At 36.1% G+C, this 23,171-nt stretch overlaps 1 protein-coding gene across 1 annotated transcript in view; it reads right to left on the reverse strand.

Moving 5' to 3' along the window:
• ANKS1B (ankyrin repeat and sterile alpha motif domain containing 1B) overlaps positions 1–23,171 on the reverse strand; it is a 410,803-nt gene that overhangs the window by 311,198 nt on the left and 76,434 nt on the right. The window contains exons 7-8 of the mRNA XM_050969884.1: positions 21,305–21,415; positions 18,127–18,302 (exon numbers count right to left, since the gene is read on the reverse strand). Of these exons, the coding sequence (XP_050825841.1) occupies positions 18,127–18,302; positions 21,305–21,415 (287 nt within the window). The remainder of the gene's footprint in view (positions 1–18,126; positions 18,303–21,304; positions 21,416–23,171) is intronic.

The following is a 23,171-nucleotide window of genomic DNA, read 5'->3' on the forward strand; positions in this document are numbered from 1 at the left end:
TGAAGGGGGAGCATATGAGTATTTAGCCATTATAGGAACAGAGTGAAAAAAACCCATGCCAAACAATTATATGGTATAAACAAAATACACAAGCAGAATGAGAATTGTATATTTCCATTAGATGTATTTTATATAAATAGCCTAAGATAGAGTGAGAATCACAGGAATTTAATGTCAATGTGAATGAGAGGAAGTGCAAAGTATTAAATCAGATCTCCTGATCATTTGAAAAAGGATCAGTCAATGCCAGAGTTCATTAGGCACCTGACTGGAACACACTGGTACTCCCATGCAACTAGACAATGCAGGTATGAATGTGATATAGACTAATTTACAGGCTACTGCAGATCAGGGTGAGCTCTTTTTACACTTGCATAGATTTCTGCCACCAATAAGGCACTAAAAAGGCACCATTAGGAAAAGTCTATTTGGAGGGTGAAGAAACAGTTATTGCCATCACCTTTCTCACCCATCCCTGCTTGACAGATGCCCAGTTCCACCCAGACAGTGGGAAAGAGATATGTGGGAATTACTGCAGGGAAAGAGAGCTGCATTTGCAAAGAGGAAGGAAGGAGTTAATAGTTGCTTGAGACAAAAGGGTCACAAGTGCCCCAGATTTGATAGACTGGTGTTGCATGCCCTGGGAAGAGGGATGTGTCTGGAGGAGGCAAACGAGATACAGAAAAATCTACAATCCATTCACAGAGCTCAGACTGTCACACAAACCCATAAAACTCCAAACCCAGACCACACGGCTTCCTGTTACTCTCTCACAGCCTTCATTCCTTTCCCAGAACTCCCTAATTTTTCTGTTCTGTTGTATAATTTAATTTTGCCTCCTTAGAGGTCCTTTGAACATGAAAATCTAATTCTGTGTGTGCTACTGGAAAGCCTTGATATAGCCCTGTAGGGAGAGTTTTAGTAAAACCAAAGTTATTTATGCCTGCTTCTCAGAAAATAAATAAATAAATAGAGTGGAAGATATTTCTGTCAACTAAAGAAAAACAGGCACCATTTAGAACCTCTTATTCATGCCTGTTTTTTTCTAAAACAACCCAAACAAATGTAGTTAAAAATCTAAATCACAGTTACTCGGTTAATTGAATTGGACATTATGAAATGGCAAAGGCAATATAAACTGCAGTACTAAGCTTCAGTAGGGGAACTTCTGCCTAGGTTAGAAGAGACATAAGCATAAGCAACATATATCCTCAAAGAAAATAGACAGAAAACCTCACATTATATTAGATATAATATGCAAAAGGAAAATTTGGTGGAGAAATCACAAAGATATTAATAGAGAATTAAAGCTTTATTAAAAGTTCTGGTTTTTACTGGAACACTGAATCAAGTATTAGACATTGCTTGCAGTAGTAAAAGGCTAAGAAAGTAATTTCTCTGTGTAAAGAGAGAATAATAATGATACAGCAGTGAGAGAGTGGTAAGATCTAGCATAAGGACCTTCTACCACTACAACTAGTGACAAATTTTCATCAGACACTACTAAGCCTATCACATCACCTCTCATTTTCCTACTTAATGAGTATTTAAATCACATCTTCCGAAATTTAGGTATGGATACCCTCCTTTTCATGCCTCCATCTAAAGGCAAAAATTTGGGTACTGGGACACTTTAGACTGAAGGTCAGTTTATAAAGAGGTTATTTATTCTCAAAACAGGTATGTACATCAGATTGTCTATCACAATAACTTGGAATCTCTATCTTAATCTATGAGAGCAATGCAATATTTATCAACGGAGAGAATGATGAATACAGAAAGAAAAAGCAGAGAAAGTCTGTTCTACTCTTAAAAGTCAACAACAAGAGAAGGTGAGAGCAGCTTTAATCTTAACTATTATTTACAGTCACCAAGTTCACAGCTCAGTGGCTGTACCCCATCTATAAAACACACATAAATACCTTTATGTATTTATGTATTCTTTTTATCAAACGTTAGCTATCTCCTATCTAACATATGGCCTTATTACCTAGACAAGTTTATTTAAGGAATACAGTAAAATATAAAAGATGTCTTATTTCTTTTCAGTCCCTCCTTTTGTCTCAGCTTTTACTGAAGACTGGTCTGCTTTCTGCCTTGACATTTGTAAGCAGCCACTGCTAGGAAAAATATTACTCAATTCCCTTGTTTTGGAATACATAGGAGACTTTACTGAACTAGTCCAGTGAAACCTAAAACCAAACATCAAAACCTTTCCTTCTTGTATCTGGTTTTTTCACAATATCATCCAATTGCAGAAGTATTTCACATAACCTTTCAAACAGTATCTGCTAGAGCAAAACATCATCAGCAAACTATTAAAAGTGCAAAATAACAGGACATTTACTGTTTGCTATCGCATCATAGCTCTGGAGATATGAACATTACCTTATAATTTATCTTTGTTAGGAAACAATATTTTTAAATGGAACAATAAAGATGAAATCCAGAAGGCAATACTGTTCTGCTTACAGGAGGCAGAAAGCAACCAGACATCTGATAAGCCAAGTGCTGCCACTCAGTTTGAAACAATGAGGTCAGTAGGAAGTTTCTTCTGTAGAAATAATTTGTCAAACATGTATTTTCTATCATCCTAACAGAGATGTGCTTCTAACTCTCCTTGGCCCAAAGGACATGTACCTTACACTGTAAAATAAAAGCAAAAAATTACAGGTCTGTTACCTAGTATTCTATTTTGGCATTATTATTATTAAGAACTAATAGAACAGGAAACTGTTCCTGAATCTCTTCTATAAATTTGGATAATCAGGTCTATCTCTGCCACAGCTGTCCCCAGCAGCTGCAGCAGTCAAGCCAGGGACAGAAGAGCTGGGACAGTGTTCTGTGCTCTCAGTGCTCCCCCTGCTGCTGCCCAAGCTGCTCTCAGGGGAAAATGCCTGAGGTATGCAGAAGAAAAAAGAGCATTAGGGCATGACATATAACAAACTCAGCGACTGATTTTTCTACAGCAGCATCCCTGCACTAAGCAAATACGCCTTTCTGAGATTCAGTAAGGATCCTGAAAAGGAGGTGCCTCAATTATGACACACATCCCATGTCTCTCAGTCAGTGAAAGGTTTTGGGAACCTGGGCACACCTCTCCCACATCCCCCAAGGCCTTCTCCCTACTAATGATTTTCTGTTTCCCATCCTCATTATCTTGTCTTTCACCTTACACTGCACATCTGCTGCTGTTCTTTCACAAACATGTTCCAAGTCTGCATCTCTTTCATCGGCTCTGGTGTGGGTAGAGTTTGACTGCACCTCCTGGATTCTGCAAAGAAGTATCAGGAAGACAAAGACAGTCTTGTACTTACAGCAGCAGAACGATGGAGAAGAGTACTCTGCACCTGCCTGTGCCTCAATCCCTGTGGGATGCTGGGCATGTCATTTCAACACTTCCAAGATGGTCACTAAGTCTGTGCTCCTGATCTGCTGCTGAAACTGAAGGTGAGTTTGCACACATGCTGGGCTACATCAGGAATCATCTTGGGAGACTCTGTGACTGTTCTCTGTGGTATATGAGCCTAGGTACCCTGCAAATCCCAGCTCTAGAAGTCCCAGATGTGGAATCTTGGTCTCTACACCACTGCACATCAGCCCAGTTGCATGTGATATTTTCTGACTGGGGCTCAAAAAGCAACACCACATCTGAAGCAGTTACACCCTTGGAACTCAAGATCACAGTGATAGCTGATTCTGAGGAGAAATTTCTGACACTTGAAGTCAGTAGAGTCAAGTGAAATAACTACATGTAGCAAACACAAAATGTATTAACTAGGAAAATGTGATTAATTCGCATATATGAGGAAAACTATGTGGTTGTGTAGCTGCTGCCCCTCAGTGGACATGTACCATTGACACCTATCATGATGAGCACCACAAAATAAATCACTCTGTCTCCAGAGCAGGATCTGACACCATACAGGAAATACATCCTGGAACCAAATGGCAAGTATAATGCATACTGAATAAGGTCAAAATTTTAAGTAAAAATGAGATTATAAAATGAGTACATCTGGACATGTATTGAAAGTAGAGCAATACATTTGAAATTTTAGTTCATCCTTGCATTGTAGCATAAATAACAAATATTAAGATGATTCTGAATTTTGCACTACTCTCATAGAAGGATGCAACCATTCATAAAACAAGTTTTAGGATTTAAAAACCTAATAGGTGATCAGTTCTCTAAAGTGATCAGTTACAGGACCCATTAAAAAGGGCCTAAAGTTGTGTCAGGAAAGGTTTAGGTTGGATATCAGGAAAAGGTTTTGCACCCAGAGGGTGTTTGGGCACTGAAACAGGCTCCCCAGGACAGTGGTCACAGCACCAGCCTGACAGAGCTCAAGACACATTTAGACAACACTCTCAGGCACAGTGTGTGAGTCTTGGGGATGCCTCTGTGCAGGGCCAGGAATTGGACTTGATGACCCTTGAGAGACCCTTCCAACTCAGTGTATTCTGTGATTTAATAAAAGTTATTTAATAAAAGTTATTTGATCAAGCTACTTCTCTATAATGTATCAAAACATAGGCATTACCATAACTTACTCCACTCTAATGTATGTGTTTGGGACAGGATTGAAGTGCCAAATTAATTTCTCTTTCTTAACATTAGCTAAAATAAAGTGAACCTGTGTTTTAAATACTTGTCTAACACTGAGCACATACCTAATACTAATAAATCAGACTATTTGCTCATTTAATTTTAAATGTTTAATATCAAAGCATTTCAAGGGCTTTACTTTACCATGGAAAAGAACTTAGCACATGAAGCATAAAGCCCTAAAATAGAATTCACCCAGGAAGTCATACAGACTGCAAGGATACTCTGCTACAGAAATGCGTCTCTAGGAGTGCCTTTCCATCCCACAGGCACAGTAGATCTGACCTATGTTGGTATGTAGGAAGGCTATACACAAATATGGGCTGTGCAAAAAGGGAAGGAATTTGGTACCTTTTTTTTTTTTTTTGAGTCCTGGAATTTAACCACAGGAACAGTTGCAACTAAGTTAATGGAATTTCTCATGTTAATGACAAGGCCTTTTGCGTCTCCCTGAATCAATATGCACATGACTCACTCCAAAATGTGACTCACTGAAAAACTCATCTACCAGATGAAAAAGAAGAACTTGATAATGAAGGGCATAGGAACCCACAGAAAAGCAAAATCAAGTGTTAATAATTTAAAAAAAATTTAATAGAATTAAAGACTACAGAATATTTGCTCTTGCATAAAGGAAAAAAATCCTAATTCAGAGTAATGTCAACCACTTTTGGCTTTAAATGTCTCAGAGAAAATACTGCTTGGAGAAAAGTTACAGAGGCATCTCTGTATTTAACAGCCCTATACCATCTGACTGTTATCATACAACATTTGAAAATCTCAGTGCTATGCAATTGCCAAGAAAATCAGTTGTAAACCTTGCATTTTTTCTTTTTTAAAATTGTGAAAGAGAGGGTGTGTAAGTGGGTGGCAGTATGATGAAACTTATAGAAAATACATTATTTCTCATGAAATAGAGCAGAAGGAAGAGAAATTAAAGTAGGGGAAAAATCAGGTGGCAACAGAGTAGGCAGAAGTCACCACTTTATTACTCCTCCAGTGCACAGCTTTTTATTTAGCTCACATAATCTCAGTAGAAATGTGTCAATGAAAATGCAGTTATTATTCCATTAAGCTGCTGGTGCCTTAATAAAGAACATAAAAGAAAATCATACCTGAATAGACAAAGGCAATCTATATGCAGTACTGAGTTATTCATCTGAAGGTGAATGCTGGTTAAGAGTGGACAATCAAAAGAGCTTTGAAAAACATTTTTGCTATGTGATTTTCAGATCCAGCAGTACAAATTACTAGTGGTATGCCATATTAGCAGCCAAGTGCTAAACATAATGTAAACACAAAACAGTAGAACAGTTGACAGCTGAAATGTCTTAGAAGGCTATAGAAGTTGAAGGCCTAACTAGAAAAGATCAGCCAAAGAGTAATCTACCTTTTGTTTTCAGAAGCATGAGCAATGGCTCAGACTCCTCTAAAGATGCTGAAAAGGATCACACCCCACCAGAGATGCAGAATTCCATCAGCTGGAGAACAGCTCTCAATGCAGCCTGATTGACGTGGCATGTGTAAGCAGCGTTCAAAATCATCTTCCCTAGGAAGGCAAAGTCTTTGCTATGGCCAACAGGAAAATCTGCCAGTGTGAAGTTCATATAGTGCAAGTTGCTGCTTTTTCCTGTCTTATATAATTAAACCAGGGATGTCACTGCAGTCATCTCAATAACCACTACTGCCTGAAGATGTAGGACAGGGTGTGCTTTTTCTGTGCTAGCTCAGTGGTACTGCTTCCTTTTGCCTGTGGTAGATTCAACACCACCCATTCAGATCCACTGCAATACAAGCACACCATTATGTTCTTTTCCAAACACATTCCTAAGTAGCTGAAGACTCTAAATTCTTTCTCCAGCCATTCATAATATAATGCCTTAAAGGTCCTATAAAATACAGATAAACAAGTCAGTCAGTAACCTGCTCTCATCTGTAACTCCTGTGAAGCACTGTATTTCTTAGGGGGTATCAATGACTAAATAAGTGATTGTCATCTGTTAGAATTATTTAGATTTCTTAAAGGAAACACCACTGACAGAAACAAAGGCAAAGGCAATAAATATTCCAATACCTGTAAGAAACTATTAACAAGGGAAAGACAGACCAGCATAGCAATAAAAAAGTAATTATATTTTAATATTATTTTTGTCTAAGTTTGACAGGCAGTATTAAGGCTGCTTCTTTACAGATTGTGAACAGCCCATATTTCAGAAACATTAGGCAGAGCACCAATATCAACAAAAATAATAGTGGTAGTATGATGCAAATTGCTTAATCTCAAATAATTACTGAAGTAAATAAAACTGAAGAACCTCTCCTGAGATTTTCCCCCATGACACTAAACTGAAACTTATGGTAAGTTTCAGTAAGCCAAGAGAAGAGAAATGAAAATAGATATTAAAAAATTGTGTATGTCGCATTTCTCTGGAAAAATTAAGAATCTGCTGTAAGGAGCAACACATGCTTCATGTGACACAACACATCAAGTAAATCTGGTTTCTGCTTTTAATCTCAGTTTAAAAATTTATACCACTGAAGTCAGGCAAGGATTCCAGTTATATTAAAGTCACAGAAAAGCTAAGGGGTGCATTTCTAGCACACTCTTGATGTCCATGGGCAAACTTTTCTAATGCATAGTAAATAACAGGCACTTGCCCTTAACTGAATTCCTTAAGATATAATATTTTATAGAGGTATAGGAATCTGGCCCAGCATACTTTTCTATTCATTTTCTACTTGCTAAGCTTATTAACAGAGGCTGGAAAAATCTGCCAACAGAATACAAGGAAACTCTATGTTATGAATGGTCAACTTTCAAGACTTAAGGAAAAAAATACTGATTTTATATGCCTATTATAAAACAAATCTGGCTGTTGCCATTAGGATAGAATAAAAATGAAATTAAACAAATAGTCTAAGCAAATTGCCCAATGCTCTAATTTCAGCTACTAAACAATTTTAAAAGAGAGCCATATTTTGTATTAGCTTGTCATGGGTGGTCATTTTGCCCTGTGAAATATGGCACATTATTTACAATTAGTATTATTTGTATACCTCTTACTAAGAAGCAAAGAAAAGAAAGTGAGACTGCTGCTTATAAGAAAGTACCTACTTAGCCACCTTCAAAAGAATCATTGAATCAGGTACAGTGAAACCATACATTTAATTCCCACCCCTTAGGATCCTGTAGAAGTTCACATTGCTCTGATGGATTAGCAGGCTCCCTCTCCTGGTTATACCATTGGGATAAAATGATGCTGTTCCACTCACTACAGAAAACAACAGAGACATCCCCATATGGTTCTTACTTTTCTCATGCATTTCCTGTCAATGGTGATCATCAGGCTCCACTGCAAGTTCCAAGCTTAATGACTTAATTCTTACACTAATGGAATAGACATTAAATCACTGCTGACTTGAGTTATATACAAAAACATTTCATTTTTTTTCCTCCTCTACTCTTTGTAACTTGATGTGCAGGTATAACACTCATTTATTCTGAGGTCACTATGTATGATAAAGAACAATCAAACCTGCATTGGTACCTGCTGGCAACAGTGATAAGAGTTCTAAAATATGACAGAAATACCTATCTCTTGAAATGCAGAAGCATCAAAAGCTAAAATGTTCTAGAACAATATGTTTTTTGTTTAGATTGTAGGATAGGTTCTCCTTTTTTCCTTATTAACTCAGTTATCTTTTCCCTCAGGTAAATATCTACTTATGACTGTGAAAAAGAAATCTTCTGCATATCTAAGCTCAGTCTTCTTATATTCTACCAACAGCAGTTTTTCCAGAGAGCAAAAAATATGTTTTCAGAAATTAAAATCTGATTGAACCTAAATGTCAGCAGTGTTTCATATACCTTCTAGACCTCGGACATTGCTCCATACTCTATGGCTCAAATGTGATAAACCAATACACCTTTGGAGTATCAGCATTCCTATTGGTGATGCTCTAAATCACATAGGCAGAAACTGTATTTTGAGAAGACCAAGGAAGATAAAAAGAACTTTTTGTTCTCCTGTGAAGGAGAATCTGAAAATGTGCTTCTGACTGGAACACTGGAGAACAGTCTGAGGACAGGAGAAACCCAAGGGAAATGGAGAGTAGGAGTCCATGACAGATGTTTTTTTAGACAGATTTCTAAGGAAGGTCAGTGCTTGAGGGAAGCACTTCTGGTTATCAATAACTTAGTGCTCCTGATGATTTCATTTTATAATAATATCACAACGAGAGAGTTGATTTTAACATTAAAAAAAGCCACTTGTCTGGGTGGAAATTTCATAGTATTATCTTCTCATTCTGTTCTCCAGAAGTGACTGAAACTCTCTTGGAAGGTCCCAAATGAATCTGCAGAGTGCAGCTTAAGATGGACATCATGCTGTACACTACTGAATACTCCCAGGATGACGGACCCTGAGGGCATCCCAAGAAATGGAAGAGAAGTGGTTCTGCTGTGCAGCACTGGCAACAGTGGCACAATGGCACAGGCAGCTCAAGGATGTTAAAAAAAAAAATCATGAAACACATATGAGAAAGAAGGTTCTCTAAAGCATTGAGGTAAATTAAAAAAAAAAAAAGATATTTAATGCAAGCAAATATATTTCATATTGGGAAGATGATTTCAGGATCAGTTCTGACAGAGCCCTCAGATGTTGGCTAATCTTACTGAGATTAGTAGATATCCTTGGTGTTCATCTAAGTATAATGAAACAGAGATGACTCTACATATGTGCTCAGTATTGAACTAAAATTATTCTTGTAAAAAAATAAATCTACTGTAGTCAAGTAAATAAAACCTAGCTATCAAACAGAATTTTTGAGTAGACAAAATTTTACTAATCATTGCCATAGCACCCCAAATTTACAGACAGCTTTATAACCCTAAAGACAAACAAGCTCTTTGATCTGAAAGGCTTGTATTATAATTACTTTATATGGAAAAAATTCTAAAGCCATATCCAAGATCCTTATGTAAAAGATTCAGCTGAGATGAAAGGGTCCACAGCAGGGCAAGTGAAAGTGCTTGGCAGCATGGAAAGACTTACATACCAAATAAGAAAATGCTACGATTACTTGGTCAGGAAAAGGAAAGCTTTAAGAAAGAACAAGACTGAAATACTGCAAATTATGAAGGGTGTGCACAAAGCATTTGTTCTTTTCTACTCTACCAGATTTCACCATATAAGAATAAATGGAAGCATATACTCAGCCAAGAAGAGAAAATGCCTGTGTCTAGAGCACACATTCTGCAAAAAAGCAATACAGGGTTTTACACGGTGGTAAACAATGTGACAGACTGGAGCAAAAGGATTAGGTACCTTTAGGCTTCACCACTGCAAGCTAAACACATATCAGCATTCAGAGAAATGCATTTGTCTGTAAGCTATTCTCCTGCTAGTACCTGATAGGCAAGGAATTTGCCACACACACACATAATTGCACAGACTGCTTAAATATTCCAGAAAATCATTCTAGTGGAAAAAAGAGCAGGTACTTTTTAATGCAGATTAAATGAACTGGTGGTTTGGCCAGCACATTCCCCTAGTTATACTTAACTCCATGTAGTTTAAATCATACTAAGTGTTGCCATGTTTTGAGATCTTACATTCTTTAAACAAGCACTGGCTCTCTCACAGGGTAGGTCTGTGCAGCTCACTGGAGGATTGGCTAGCAATCCTTCTACCCGAAATCACAGCAGCAGGGAGCTGCAGGCTAATTTAGTCAGCTGTGAAGCATGATACCAGGCAAATTATTCTGTGTGGAGTTCCACATAGCTCCTATTAGGACCCATCCAACATAAATTTTCACAACACTGTGCTGAAGCACAGCCTAACCTACAGATACAGAACATCATCTTTTTTAATAGCTACAGAACACAGATTAGGAAAGGATACATTTAGAACATCTGAACTCCCCTTCACCAGGTAGCCTAAAAGAGGGAGGGCAAAAATTTACATCCAGTTGTTTTCCCTCTGCTTCTTTGTAATCACTAGCTCATTTGTAAACAGAATTTAGAAATCATTCTGTAAAGCAGTTTATGGAAAGTATATAATTCCACGTTGACCAAGTGGATGTTTGGTACTAGATGTCCCCTTATAAATATCTAATGAAAAAAAAGTAGCAGCAGCAACAGTTCTCAGCAGGAAATACTACTGTGTGCACTAGAAATTGGGAGTAGCAGATGGTTTTTAGTGGGGTGGAAGCTTTCAAAATCAGTTTTTAAAGTTATATAATCTTATCTTCAGAGTGTGGGTAGAGCTTTCCAACAAGGGAATCTCAAAAAAGTTATGTTTACATATCCTGGGAGAGATGGCCTTCATACTTTTACTTCCATAAAATAAGAGTCAGCATATGCTTGCAAAATAGGATTCATAACTGAACTGGTGAAAGAGCAACTTAATAAAAAATTCTTGCAACATCAGAATTTGGCAATACTTAAATTATCTAATCCTATAATAAAAAAGGAATTCAGTAAAGCAACAATCTTCCAAACAGTCTCTCAATACAATTCTCTTCCTTTTTTTAATACATCATAAATACCTGCAAAACGCATTGGAAGTTTTATTATCAAATTCAACAAACATTACTATATTAAATGACTTAAAATTTACTGTCCTTGAAGCCCCATGCAATCAGGCCTGATTATCTTACTATTCCCTAATGAATAAGCAAACAAAATTGTTCTGGAAGGTGTTTTTACTGTATCCTCATTAGTAAGCCATTATACACAATTCTGGCTTACTCATCACCATTTTTCTGTGAATTTTTTTATCCCTCTCTCAATAATGCATGCCAGTGTGTGGTATTTTTAAAGGCTCAAGACAGCAATTATTTTACTCGAGCACACTTGGTCACTCTTAGCTATTTTATTTCAATCCAGCCATTATTTGTTTAAAAAGTAAAAACCAAAATAGTATTCTTGAATAATGCTACTAAATAGTTTACTTCAATATTCTTCAACAAGTTCTAGTGATTACTTTGTGAAATAATAAATAAAGAAATCCTGTGCTTTTTATAAAAAAATTGTTATTTTCCTTAGAGAAAAAAAATTAATCAGAATAACTGACTTCTGAAAATCCATGCATAAATTCTATCCACTCTATTATATTCTCTTAGTCAACTTCTTTCAAAACCACATAATTCTATGATTTTTAATCTCTCCTTAGATATGAACCAGACACGATTATAGTTTTATTGTTGCTATATAGCCTCATATTCTTGATATTCTGACATAAGAGTAAAAATTGTATCTCTGTATATGCACCATCACTCTTTTCAGAAATAATCTTATATTTTTAAATATATTTTTTCCCCTCTCTCAACATGCACAAGTACCAAATTCCCATTCTGGATGACAGAATTAAGCAGAAACTGACATTTATATGCCTGTGATGAAATCCAAATCTTTTCCCTGAGACTACACAGAACCTTTCCTCATGTTTAAATTTAAATTACTGCTGCCAGCTTTTATTATCTATTATATAACCACATTAAATTTAAACAGATATGCTGCTGCCACTTCCATGAAATCCCTCTGTAGTGCAGTTACTACACGGTTTTACTATCTTCAGTTAAAAAAAAAAAAATTAGGGGCATCTTAAGTTTCTCAGTATTTATGCCATGTAATTAAGCAAAATCCTTTAACATACACTCTGCTTTTAAGAACACAGAATACTCTCAGGAACTCTTTCTTTAATCTAAACTTGTGTCACAAATGCAAAGACAGTAAGATATTGCATTTGCACTTGAAAATCAATAACACATCTTTTTTATTATGCTTCTGAACACAACAGCATAAATGTAAAAGAAAACACTGCAAGCAACCACCTACTCCACAAGATTAAAGAGACTGTTCTTCAGAATACACTTCAATCTGGAGCCTCAGTTCTATTGAAGTGGCACATTTTAAAATTAGTTTTAGTTCAAAAAAATCTTGGGAGTTCTCAAAAATATGGAATAGTTATGGTTTCTACATGAAAAGAAAACCACACTTTTCAAAATAAGGACGGAAATAAACTTTTGAATACAGAGTAAGATGAAGCCTTTTTAAGAGAAAATTTTAGTATAATATTTTTCAAATAAAACATCAAGTTTATGAAAGAAAAATTCTGAGATTTACTGTATCCAACATGTATGTCTGGCAAATGTATATATACACACAAAGACGAAAGTGGAGAAGTTCTTAATCCCTACTTTTTGTTTTTCAGTCACAGGTTGTCCAAAGCAAGTAAAAAGTCAAATATTCTTTGAAATCCATAGAAATTTCTTACATGTAAAAAAAGCCCATATTTTTATTTTCTGATATTATTTTTTTAAAGAACACAATGTGCAAACACATTGCAATACAATTAGAATTCTTTGTCCTGACAGGAATACATACACAGGAATCTCACACCTGACAGGAAACTGGTAATGGTCTTAGAATGCCACCAATAGAGGAATCTAAACCAATTTCCTTGTGGGAGCTCAGGATTCTCAGAAAACCCACTTTGACAATCCTCTGTTCATTTTCATGACACATAATTTTTCTGGATCCCTGCTTTGTACATTATACCTATTTAAATTTTCTTGCTGGCTGTTTAATTCACACAGATCATTTGAATGCATACTTGGTGTGTAACCTCTTTGCAATGGTACACTTCTAAATTTAGTCCTGATGATTTAGTTTGTAGTTAAAATGTATGTCGTGATGTTCCATACATTTTTCTCCTACAGGAATTTCAGGTGTTCATTTTGAAGCAGTTTAGACTATCAACTGTGTTAAAATGCACAATTTTAACACAGCAATGAAAAACGTTGGAAAACTCTTATATAAGATGGTTGCTTTTGTTCTTGAAATTACTGAACCAGACTGCCATCTATTGGAAAATAAATATTTTTTTAATTATACTTTAGAAAAACAAACCTGAAACTGCAATCACACGTAATTCAGCTTGAAAAGGAAACACATTTTTAATGAACTGTGATAAAAATCAAGGACTTTGCTATATTTTTTTCCACCTCACATTTTCTGAAATATGTTTTGAAGCACTGTTGCTTTTCTGACTTGCTGAACAATCAAATTCTAAGTTTTTTGAAAGACTTTTATCTGGGGAACATAGAAAAACTGTATTATGTCAGCACTGAGCAAAACACAAGTATAAAGCTTCCCAAGCTTACAGCACCAGTCAGGGCTTTCCATGCCTTTGCACACATAGGTCAACTAAAAAGTACATTCAAGTCACAACGACCAAAATGGGAAAAACTAAGACAGGATCTGGAGGCACAAATCTATTAATTGACCATCAACTCCACCCAGCATACAAGTAATTAAGAAGTACTAGGAATTGGATCTAAAATGATGCATAGGTGTATGAACGCCTTTTGGAGCTGTCTCTGAAGTAGAAGTGCAGAACTGTGCTCAATCTGGCCTTCAATTTTGTTGAGACAATGAACAGGGACTCGCTGCATGCTATGTTGTAATCTACATGTTTTAATGACTGGTAAAGGCAGACCAGGAAACATGGCATTAATATCTGCAAAACAGCCCACCCAACACAGCCAGAGTGGCAAAATAAAACCTTTAAATTATGACATTTTCAGTCCAGCTTTGACTTCCTTTACCTTATCCTTAACAATGTACTCTTCAAATTGAAAGAGAGCATTAACTTACTCTCATCTGACTTTCTGCTGTTAGCATTCAGTCTTTTCCTCCCTCTTCATTAATCATTCCCTCCCATTCAGGAAGCTAAGACAATCTGTTCTTCTGTCACAGTTCCCCTTTCAACTTTTGGAAGGGAAGCATCCTGTGTGGACATTTTCACTCATCTCCAGATCTGTTCCTATTCAAGTCTACACTATGGGTCTACTGTTACAGTCCTTACTTCTACTTACTGCTCCATTGTACTCTCCCTCTCCCAGATGTTTTGCCTTCTAGTCCCCAAGATCCTCACCATCAATTTTCCTAGTCAGCTCCTCCATGTCTCAAGGAAATTTAAGAGACAAAGTTGACTGGTAATTTGGAACTCAGAAGACTAAAGCAAACAGTTTCTTTTTTCCTTTCTTTTTTTTTTTTCATCTAACCTTAGAGCTGTAACTCTGCTTCCTATTTGACTTGAAAATACTGTAAGCACATAAATCTCTGGGGTTTTCATGCCTTGTCACAAGTCACACACCTGGTCAACAGAGACATATAAAGTAATAAAAACATTGTTTTCAATGCAAATTTTGATGAAAAGAAGTAGTTCCTTACTACAAACATTCCAGAACAACTTGTTACGTTGTTGGATGACTGTCTAATAACACAGCAAATGTAGGAATGGATTCAATTCTGTCCTTGACCTAAAAGACTTCCAACCTACTTCTTTCAAAGGAAGTATAGAATTCTACAAGTGTTGTTATCATTGAGCAACAGACCATGCAAGATGCCTAAGACCAGAAAAGGAAGAGAATGTGCATGTGAACAAGGCATCCAAAGCCCTGCTCTCCAGATTGCACTGGTGTTTTTCCAGTGGCTGTACAATGCAGAAGCAATACTAGAAGGGATCATAGCCTGATGATCTGTACTTCATCGGGGAGAATATACAACCAATGTTGAAACTCACCCCTATGCCATGGACAGAATTGAGCATCAGTTTTCCAGATGAAGCCTTTACTGTCAAGTTATTGTATTAAAAAGCAGGCATTCACACTACCCTTACACTAAACAAAAACTGTGAGCCCCACTGTTTCAAACAATAGAGGTTGGCAGTTAAAATTCAGGACACAATTCCAGGCTGTGCATTCTGGGTAGACAGACACTCCTTTTGAGTGCAATCCCAAATCAACCATAACCTCATTTAGCCACAGCAGTTTTGGCCCTCCTGAGAAAAGCCAATTGTTAAAAAAAATGCTTTGAAATACACTCTGCTTCCTGATGCCTTCTCTTTCCCAAGCCTATGCTATTCTCAGGAGGTGGCTCCTGATACTCTTTGCTCCAGCTTCCTAAGTTTATGATCCACAAGTTGCTATTCAAATCAGAAATTCCCCAGTCTTGGCCCCCTGTTTCTCTGAACAATAGCATGATGCAAAAAATTCAGATGTCTCCAAGCTGTCAGTGCCTTTGCAGAATCTCCTTAAGGGTGACCAAGTGGCATGACTTGGGATTTGGAAACTTTATAGATTGCTGAACTACATGAAGTTGAAAAGCTTTCAACAGTCATCGTCTCTGGAATCGACATTAATTCAGGAAATGGCACCATCTCACACATCATCAACTGGGAGTTAACTTCTACACCTCTAACTTCTACACCTCTTCAGAGCTGATGCCAGCACAGCCAGCAATGAAAGTTAGGAAAAATCTGCTGATATGAACCTGAAGTAACTGCTCCTTCGTGGAAGCACAGCAGGTGTGGTTCCAGCCCTCTGTTGGAGCTGGTAACTGAGAAAGGCAACACTCAGTCCAGCAGGCAGAAAGAGTCTTGCTCCAGACAGGGGTGCTCTGTGCTGCCCATACTTTCAAAGGATCTTGGCACGTGCAGCAGAAGCAAATGAGAGGTGAATAAATGCAGACAACAGATAAAACCCACTCAACCTATTGAGATTCTTACAGAAACTTCCCATGGAGGTGAAAACTTAAGTAAGAAAAAGCTGCAAGAATCTCTCTTCTTTAATACATACCCAAGGAATCTATTTCTGAGTCTCCACATCTATATACATCCCTACTTCTTTCTCTCTGTATCTTGATGTTCTTATACATAAATATTCATTTAAGTTTCTTCAATCATCACTGTACTGTCACACATCTTCCTTGACTACACTTGCTGGTCTTGCCCCCAGAGCAGTTTGGCAGCATTCACCTTTGCAATCATTTTCAGAGCTAAACATATCTCTTCACTTTAGTGCTTCTTCCCAATTACTCTTCCATGGCCCCTTACAGAGCATGTGGATTTTCACATCACCCAGGGAGCCTAAACACAAAGGGAAGGCAACACCTTCCCAAAATTAAAACGTGTCAAAAATGGAAGCAACTTCATTTTTTTTTCTGCAAGGCAGCCAGGTAGCAACTGAACAGACTGAATTACCCTAAAATACATTAAAAAATGAAATTGCTCCCTTAGAAAAAACAGAAAAATCTCACATCACAGCAAAGAGCCCTCTCCACACAGATCTGTATAGCTGCAGGGGAAAATGTATTCTGCCCTCCATCCTAACTTCATGTTGAGAGTGCACACCCATCATCCTGACTATAGTTTTCTCTAAAAGAAAAGCTGGATGCCCCAGCAGGAAAACACCATAAAATGCTTCAAACAGTCCTCAATTTTGAAGATTTGTTTCCACATCTAGTTCAATTGAAAATATATGAAATATCTAGAAAACATATTGCCTAATTTACCTTTTTATTTTCCTGTCACAGAAATTACAGATTTAGTGTCTGAATACTTTCTATTCATATTGTACTTCATTTAGGCCTGAGCAGACATTTATATGGAATACATTTTCTGCAAAACAGCAGCTGAGAAGATTTAAATAGCAGTTAGCACCTAAATTCAGAGAGTCACTAGACAAGTGTCTAAAAATGATTAAATGGGATTGGTATCTTGTTAAAATTGAGTTCAATATGAGTAATGTATCTAAATGTTCAAACATCTAGAAGGGTTTTACAAAAGTATCTACTGCATTTCAGGGTAGCTACACATCTTTGTAAATCTCATTTTGTCTATATATGTCATAATAAATCCTCCAAAACATGAAAGTCTTTAACTTGACGTGGTTTTCTTCACATAAGTGAGTATAATTCTTTTTAACTTCCGAAAAATGTTAACTGAAATTTAGAACTCAGCAGTTTTCCTTTGTTCTCTGCTTTATTCCCTGGGCAATCACATTTATTTAGTGTCATGGTTTAAGTTTAAGCCTAAGCCAGCTGAAACCAGGAAACCTACTGAGGAAGAGAACTCAATTTAAAAACAAACCAAAAAAGAGCCTTATTAAAGTAAAGAAAAAATTAATCCTAGAATATTTTCTTCATAATATTAGTAACAATGAAGTTATCTTCAACTGTAGCTGGAAACCACTGAAGTATCACAACCACAATTATCTGTATTAGAGATTCAATCTTCAATACCATTAGGCTACCATGAAAACTACATAGTAATAAAATGTAGAAGAAAAATAACTGAGGATGTTTAGCTTGTTCTTTTGGAGGCATATCTGATGAGATTCTGTTAGCATTTAGTATTCAGTAGAGTATTGAACATACTGATCTCCACTGATTTCACAAAAAAACCCCTTCCTTGCCCTCTCCATGCTCAAAACAAGTAACCTGTAAGTATTAGTGGTGACATAAAAAGCCATTCTGAGGTGTGGCAAGCAATACCTTTGAGAAATTAAGTGAACATTACATTCTAAACCTGTAAGAAGCATATGTTATATTTTTTTATTATAATTTTAACCTTGTACTATTCTCCCTCTTTCATTATTTCTTTCTTGAATGTGCTATAAATAAATCAGATGTAACTGAATACATTGTCCTTGTATCCCATCTTACTTACTACATTAAGCTTGGTTTGGCTTCCACTGGTCATAAGATCTTCCTCTGATACTTTACTAAAATTTTCCAGATAATGGTCTGATAGTGTATGAGACAGATCTTCAAAAGAGTATTCCTTTTCTTGGCACAATTTGATTTCATCTAAGAGCTTTGATAGTTCTCCAGTCACAGCTTCACCTTTAAAAACAGACACACCATTAGTCAGTAATTAGAACACCGGGATAATTTATGCCTAAAAAGGAAATGCACATTCTTTAAACTTTATTATCCGTTATTTTCCACACCTTATCTTCTAAACAATGATCTTCATGCACCATTCTCTGCTCAAAAATAATGGCATCTTGTTGCAGGCTAGAAATTTGCTTGAGGCAATCTACATACTTCTGCATTGCCCTATACCTTGCATTTAATTAGAATGAATATATATTTACCCTTTCTACGTTTTCTAATGCTGAAGATATATAGAAATAGCAACTATCCAAGAATGTAAAATTAATCCAGGAAAGTTTTTGCAAACATACAAAATCAACATCCCATACTCTGCATCGGGTTCATGTTTGCTGCTGTAATTAATTAATACACTACATAAGCTCTGTAAACTGTGAGTGACTAAGAATGCATATCTCCCCCCATCAAAGCAGCTAATGCTTTATGAATAATTCTTGCTCACTCTCCCAGGATTAAATGGAATGGTGGAAGAATATACTGGGCAAACCCTACATGCTTAAAACATGCCTTCCTACAGCAGTCCATCAGAAACCCACATTTAGTACATTCTGCATTGTGTTTCATGTTTTCTCCTTAATTTATCAGATTTCTTAACTACAGAAAACTACCAGAACAGTAAGACAATAGGCTTTCTATGTCTATACTGAGGACCACTATTGGAAAGTAGCAGTAGTAATAAGTATTAGAATCACACTGAGTGCTAACCATTCTGCAAATAATCCACTGGCAGCAGCAAAGCCTCCACAGACTGAAAAGTTACTCATTATGATCAACCACATTGGGTTCTGATTATGTACTGTGTGTGTGTTACACAGCTACCTCAGTAATAGCAATGAAAAATGAAAAAGGCCAAGAGTTCCCAGGAGCAAGCAAGAAACCCCTTTTTTAAACTAGGTTTACAACAGTCATATTGGTGGAAACTGCAGTGCTTAGACTTGATAAAATGCAGATGCTCCCATGTTACTCCATCTTTGGAAATAAAATGCTGAAAAGGAAAAACAGAGTGAGCATATTAAGCTCAGCATACATAAACCAGACTTAAGTGCACTCACATAACTACAGAATCCACTGATAAAACTGTATCTGCTTGGTTTAGAGCTCTGTTTGTTTCATTTTTTGTCATAGTTACTGTTTGCTATGCTAAGTAAACACAAATAGTCAAAAATTTATTTAAAGTATAACCATGGCCAGTTATTATCAAAATTTTCAGACAAGAACAGAAGTTGTTAATTAAAAGCATTTGATTGCTTTTTAAAATCCAATGGGAATTTTGCATTCCAAACTCTTGCTACTCTTAGTCAATGGTAGCTTTGCATGAAACTTGTAAATTAAGCAAAATTATAATCAGGTTTATTCATATTTTGCTTTTTAATTATAAAATTGGAATTATTCCAGAATAAGATTATAACTAACAATTGGAAGTAAAATACCTAAATATTAAAAACTATTCTAAAATCATGATACTTTTCTAAAACTATTAAAGAACCAGAACTGCTGCTTCCTACAGAACTATATTCATGTCCCCAGCCCCACATTCTCCCACATATGGCCTGCAGTATTTCTTACTGGGCAAGAATGAGTTTTTTGTAAAAAAACTGGACTGACCTGGTGAAAGTGCACTAGTTGACTGGCTGATTGCAGCCAGAATACATAAAATACAGATTTTGCCTATTTCTTTCAGGGCAGGTACTAATTAGGGTCTTTCACCTCTATCCAGCTCCCTATTTTCATGAAAGTCACAGAAAGGTAATTGATACTGCTATCCCTCTTCCAAAGTTGATTTAAATTATCTGAAATTAGATTGTCAGTGAATGGCAGACAGATGGATGGGAAGCATGATCAAGTACTATTTCTCTCCTTTAGTATCAGATTACAGAATAGTCAAGCAAAAGCCAGCTAGCACGTTTTACATTATTTATACCTTGTAAGAGGAAATAAGGAATGTGAGATCATGACCTTATTGTTAAAAACTAAAACATATTTTAAAAATATTTGCTACTTAATTTCAGGGCAGACATTTCTATTGCACAGTTGGCTTCACAATCCTGCTAATCTCAAAGGAACTATTTATCTTCACACACCACATATGTGCTAAGTACCCCAATGGGAAATATTATCGGAACTACAGCATTTGTTCACTACTACCATGAAGATCATAACCTGGCATGCATCAGGAAGCTTCATTCTCTCATGAATAAATACTCTCCCAGTGAACATGTTAAAGAAAAAAAGAACATGTTAAAAAAAGACCAAAAAAGCCCAACAAAAGCCCCCCAACAAACACAAAAAATCACTACTAAACAAAATAACACCACAACTCACACAAGAAAACTAAGGACAGGCTCAGTTATTTGCCAGCAGTCAATTACATTCAATCTGGAAAATTACAGAAGTCAGGTTAGGTTCTACAGGAGGATGACTTTCATGAAAGACACCACATTCAGGAAATGCCACTGTTTTAGGGGCTGTGGTGTGGAAATGGTGAATCAGAACATAAAATGAAAGCACATGCACACAAGTGACTGCTACAGGGTATGAAAGCTGTGTTAGAAGACAAATGGAAGAGCAGTACATTTGTGACCTTTGAAAGAGGCTTCCAAAAGTGAAACAATTGGTAGATGACAATACCTGCAGAGTATTTCAACATATTTAGTATTTTTGTTTTACTTGATTATGCAATGGATAAGGTCAGATAAATTAAAAATATTTAAGATCAAACAATGCAGTGCATTGTAATCCATTAGTAACTTGTCCTTTCTGAGAATACAGTTCCTTGCTTTTCTATATGACATGGATTACAGTGTATGTAGTCAAGAGAGGTGATTCATATTAGAAAAAACCCATACTTGATATCAATAGCTTTCTTTTTTTTTTTTCCCAACTTTGTATGAATGTTAATATTAAAGAGAAATTCAGTACAGCTTTTGCATTCACAGAGTGCATGTATTTACTTTTAGCCTTTGGAGATGGAGGAACTTCTGGGGATAAAACGCAAGATTGATGTTCTGCACATTCCAGTGGGCATTCCTCTGAAATACTTGCATTTCCTGTTTCCATATATTCTGCAAGTTAAACATACAAATACACTTTAAAGTCTGAATTACGAGGGTGTATTTCAATCAAAAGTATATTTGCTACTTTCTTTTTCATTAAAGACTTTTCAAGTTTTCATATTACAACCCTGCAATAATGATTATTCATAATAATAAAAGTATTATGAACATTAATATTGTCATTGGCAAACATTATTATTACAACCCTGTAGTAATAATTATTCATCAACACCCCTGCCAGGCAGTCATTTGTTGAAAGTACTGTAAAATGGCCAGTCCTTCACTCTGTGGAAACTGCTACTGAAATCTCACTGTAAGGGTAATCAGTTGAGATTAACCCTGTGTTTTTCTTGTCTCCTTGAAATATCAACATAACCGTTTTATTACATTATTACAGTTAAAAGAGACCTTTATTCTAAGTTTGTGGAAACTTTTTTGTCAAGATATTCAGGATGTTCAAAATACATACAAACATTGATATTGTTTAAAAATCCAAAGACTCTGCTTGCAGCACAGATACAGTACATGATGAAAAACAAAAAAGCAATCCTGAAAATTTAGTTTAAAATAGCAATCTAAAAAGCAGTGTGCTGAAATTTCTGGTTTTTCTTCTTTAAACTTCCCTTGCCCCAAGTTCACAACAATGTTTATAAAAACAGAAAAACATGAAATAATGAATGTGCTAAACTTTAGTTTCACTACTGTTCTTTTCTTATAAATATCTACATTACTTTCATGTTCTTTTCAACACAAGCTACCTAAGTGGAAGACCAAAACATTACTGAATTGCAGTGCAAAAATTAATAAGAAAATAATTTTTGTAATAGTGGCACTTTTTTTTTCCCAGCAGAGTAACTGAGTAGCTCTCAATTTGGGCAGTTATTCTGCATCTGCATTTTCATGAGCTTACAAAATTGTTTAAATAATTACATTGTGATACCAATAGTAACCACAATAGCATATGTTGCAACACACAGAGCACCAAAGCACAGTAACGTCTCTAATCAATATCACACTGAAGGACTAAGGAGTTTCTGGGAAGTGAAATCTCCCTGATTTAATTTCTACAGTCCACAAATGCACTTGTTAAGCTTGCTGTTACTCATGATTAAATAACAAATCCCAAAACCTAAATACAATCTGTGATAAAATAGGCATCTGAGAAATTGAAATTGGAATTGGCATAGAACAGCATGCAGTTTCAAAATGCTTTGCAGATTGTTGGGGTATTTTTTTAAAAAAAGGTATGATTTGAAAGTACCATATATTAAGTTAAATGACTGGCAGTGGTAGTCCCTGGCATAATCTGTCATAAATTTCATCACATGAAAATTTTGTGTTTGTGTGTGTGGGGTGGGGGTCTGAAAGCAAAGATGGACTGTAGGAGACCATGAGAAAGCTAACACCACAACAAAATGCTCTGGAATGTTTTCCAGCTCCGCCAGAGACAGTATTTGTAAAGTTAATGTGCAAGATGGGGATAACATAAAAAAGAAGGCATACCCAAAAAAGACTAAAAGAAAAAAGAAATTCATGTATGAAAAATGTTTGCTTGGTAATTATGCAATTGTCCAAAAGGAAATGAAATTCTATCAGGTGAACGTTACAATTATTAGATTATTACAGCTATAATTAGCAGAGGAAATGAAGGAGATATTGTGAAGGTCTCTAACCTTGTTGTCACATAATCATACAAGATTGTGGTTTTAAAGTAATTCTCTATTTTTGCACTTTGTCATTCCCCACTTCCAGACCAATGCACTTA

This window comes from Serinus canaria, chromosome 1A (genome assembly GCF_022539315.1).
Source record: "Serinus canaria isolate serCan28SL12 chromosome 1A, serCan2020, whole genome shotgun sequence".
Lineage (NCBI taxonomy): Eukaryota > Metazoa > Chordata > Aves > Passeriformes > Fringillidae > Serinus > Serinus canaria.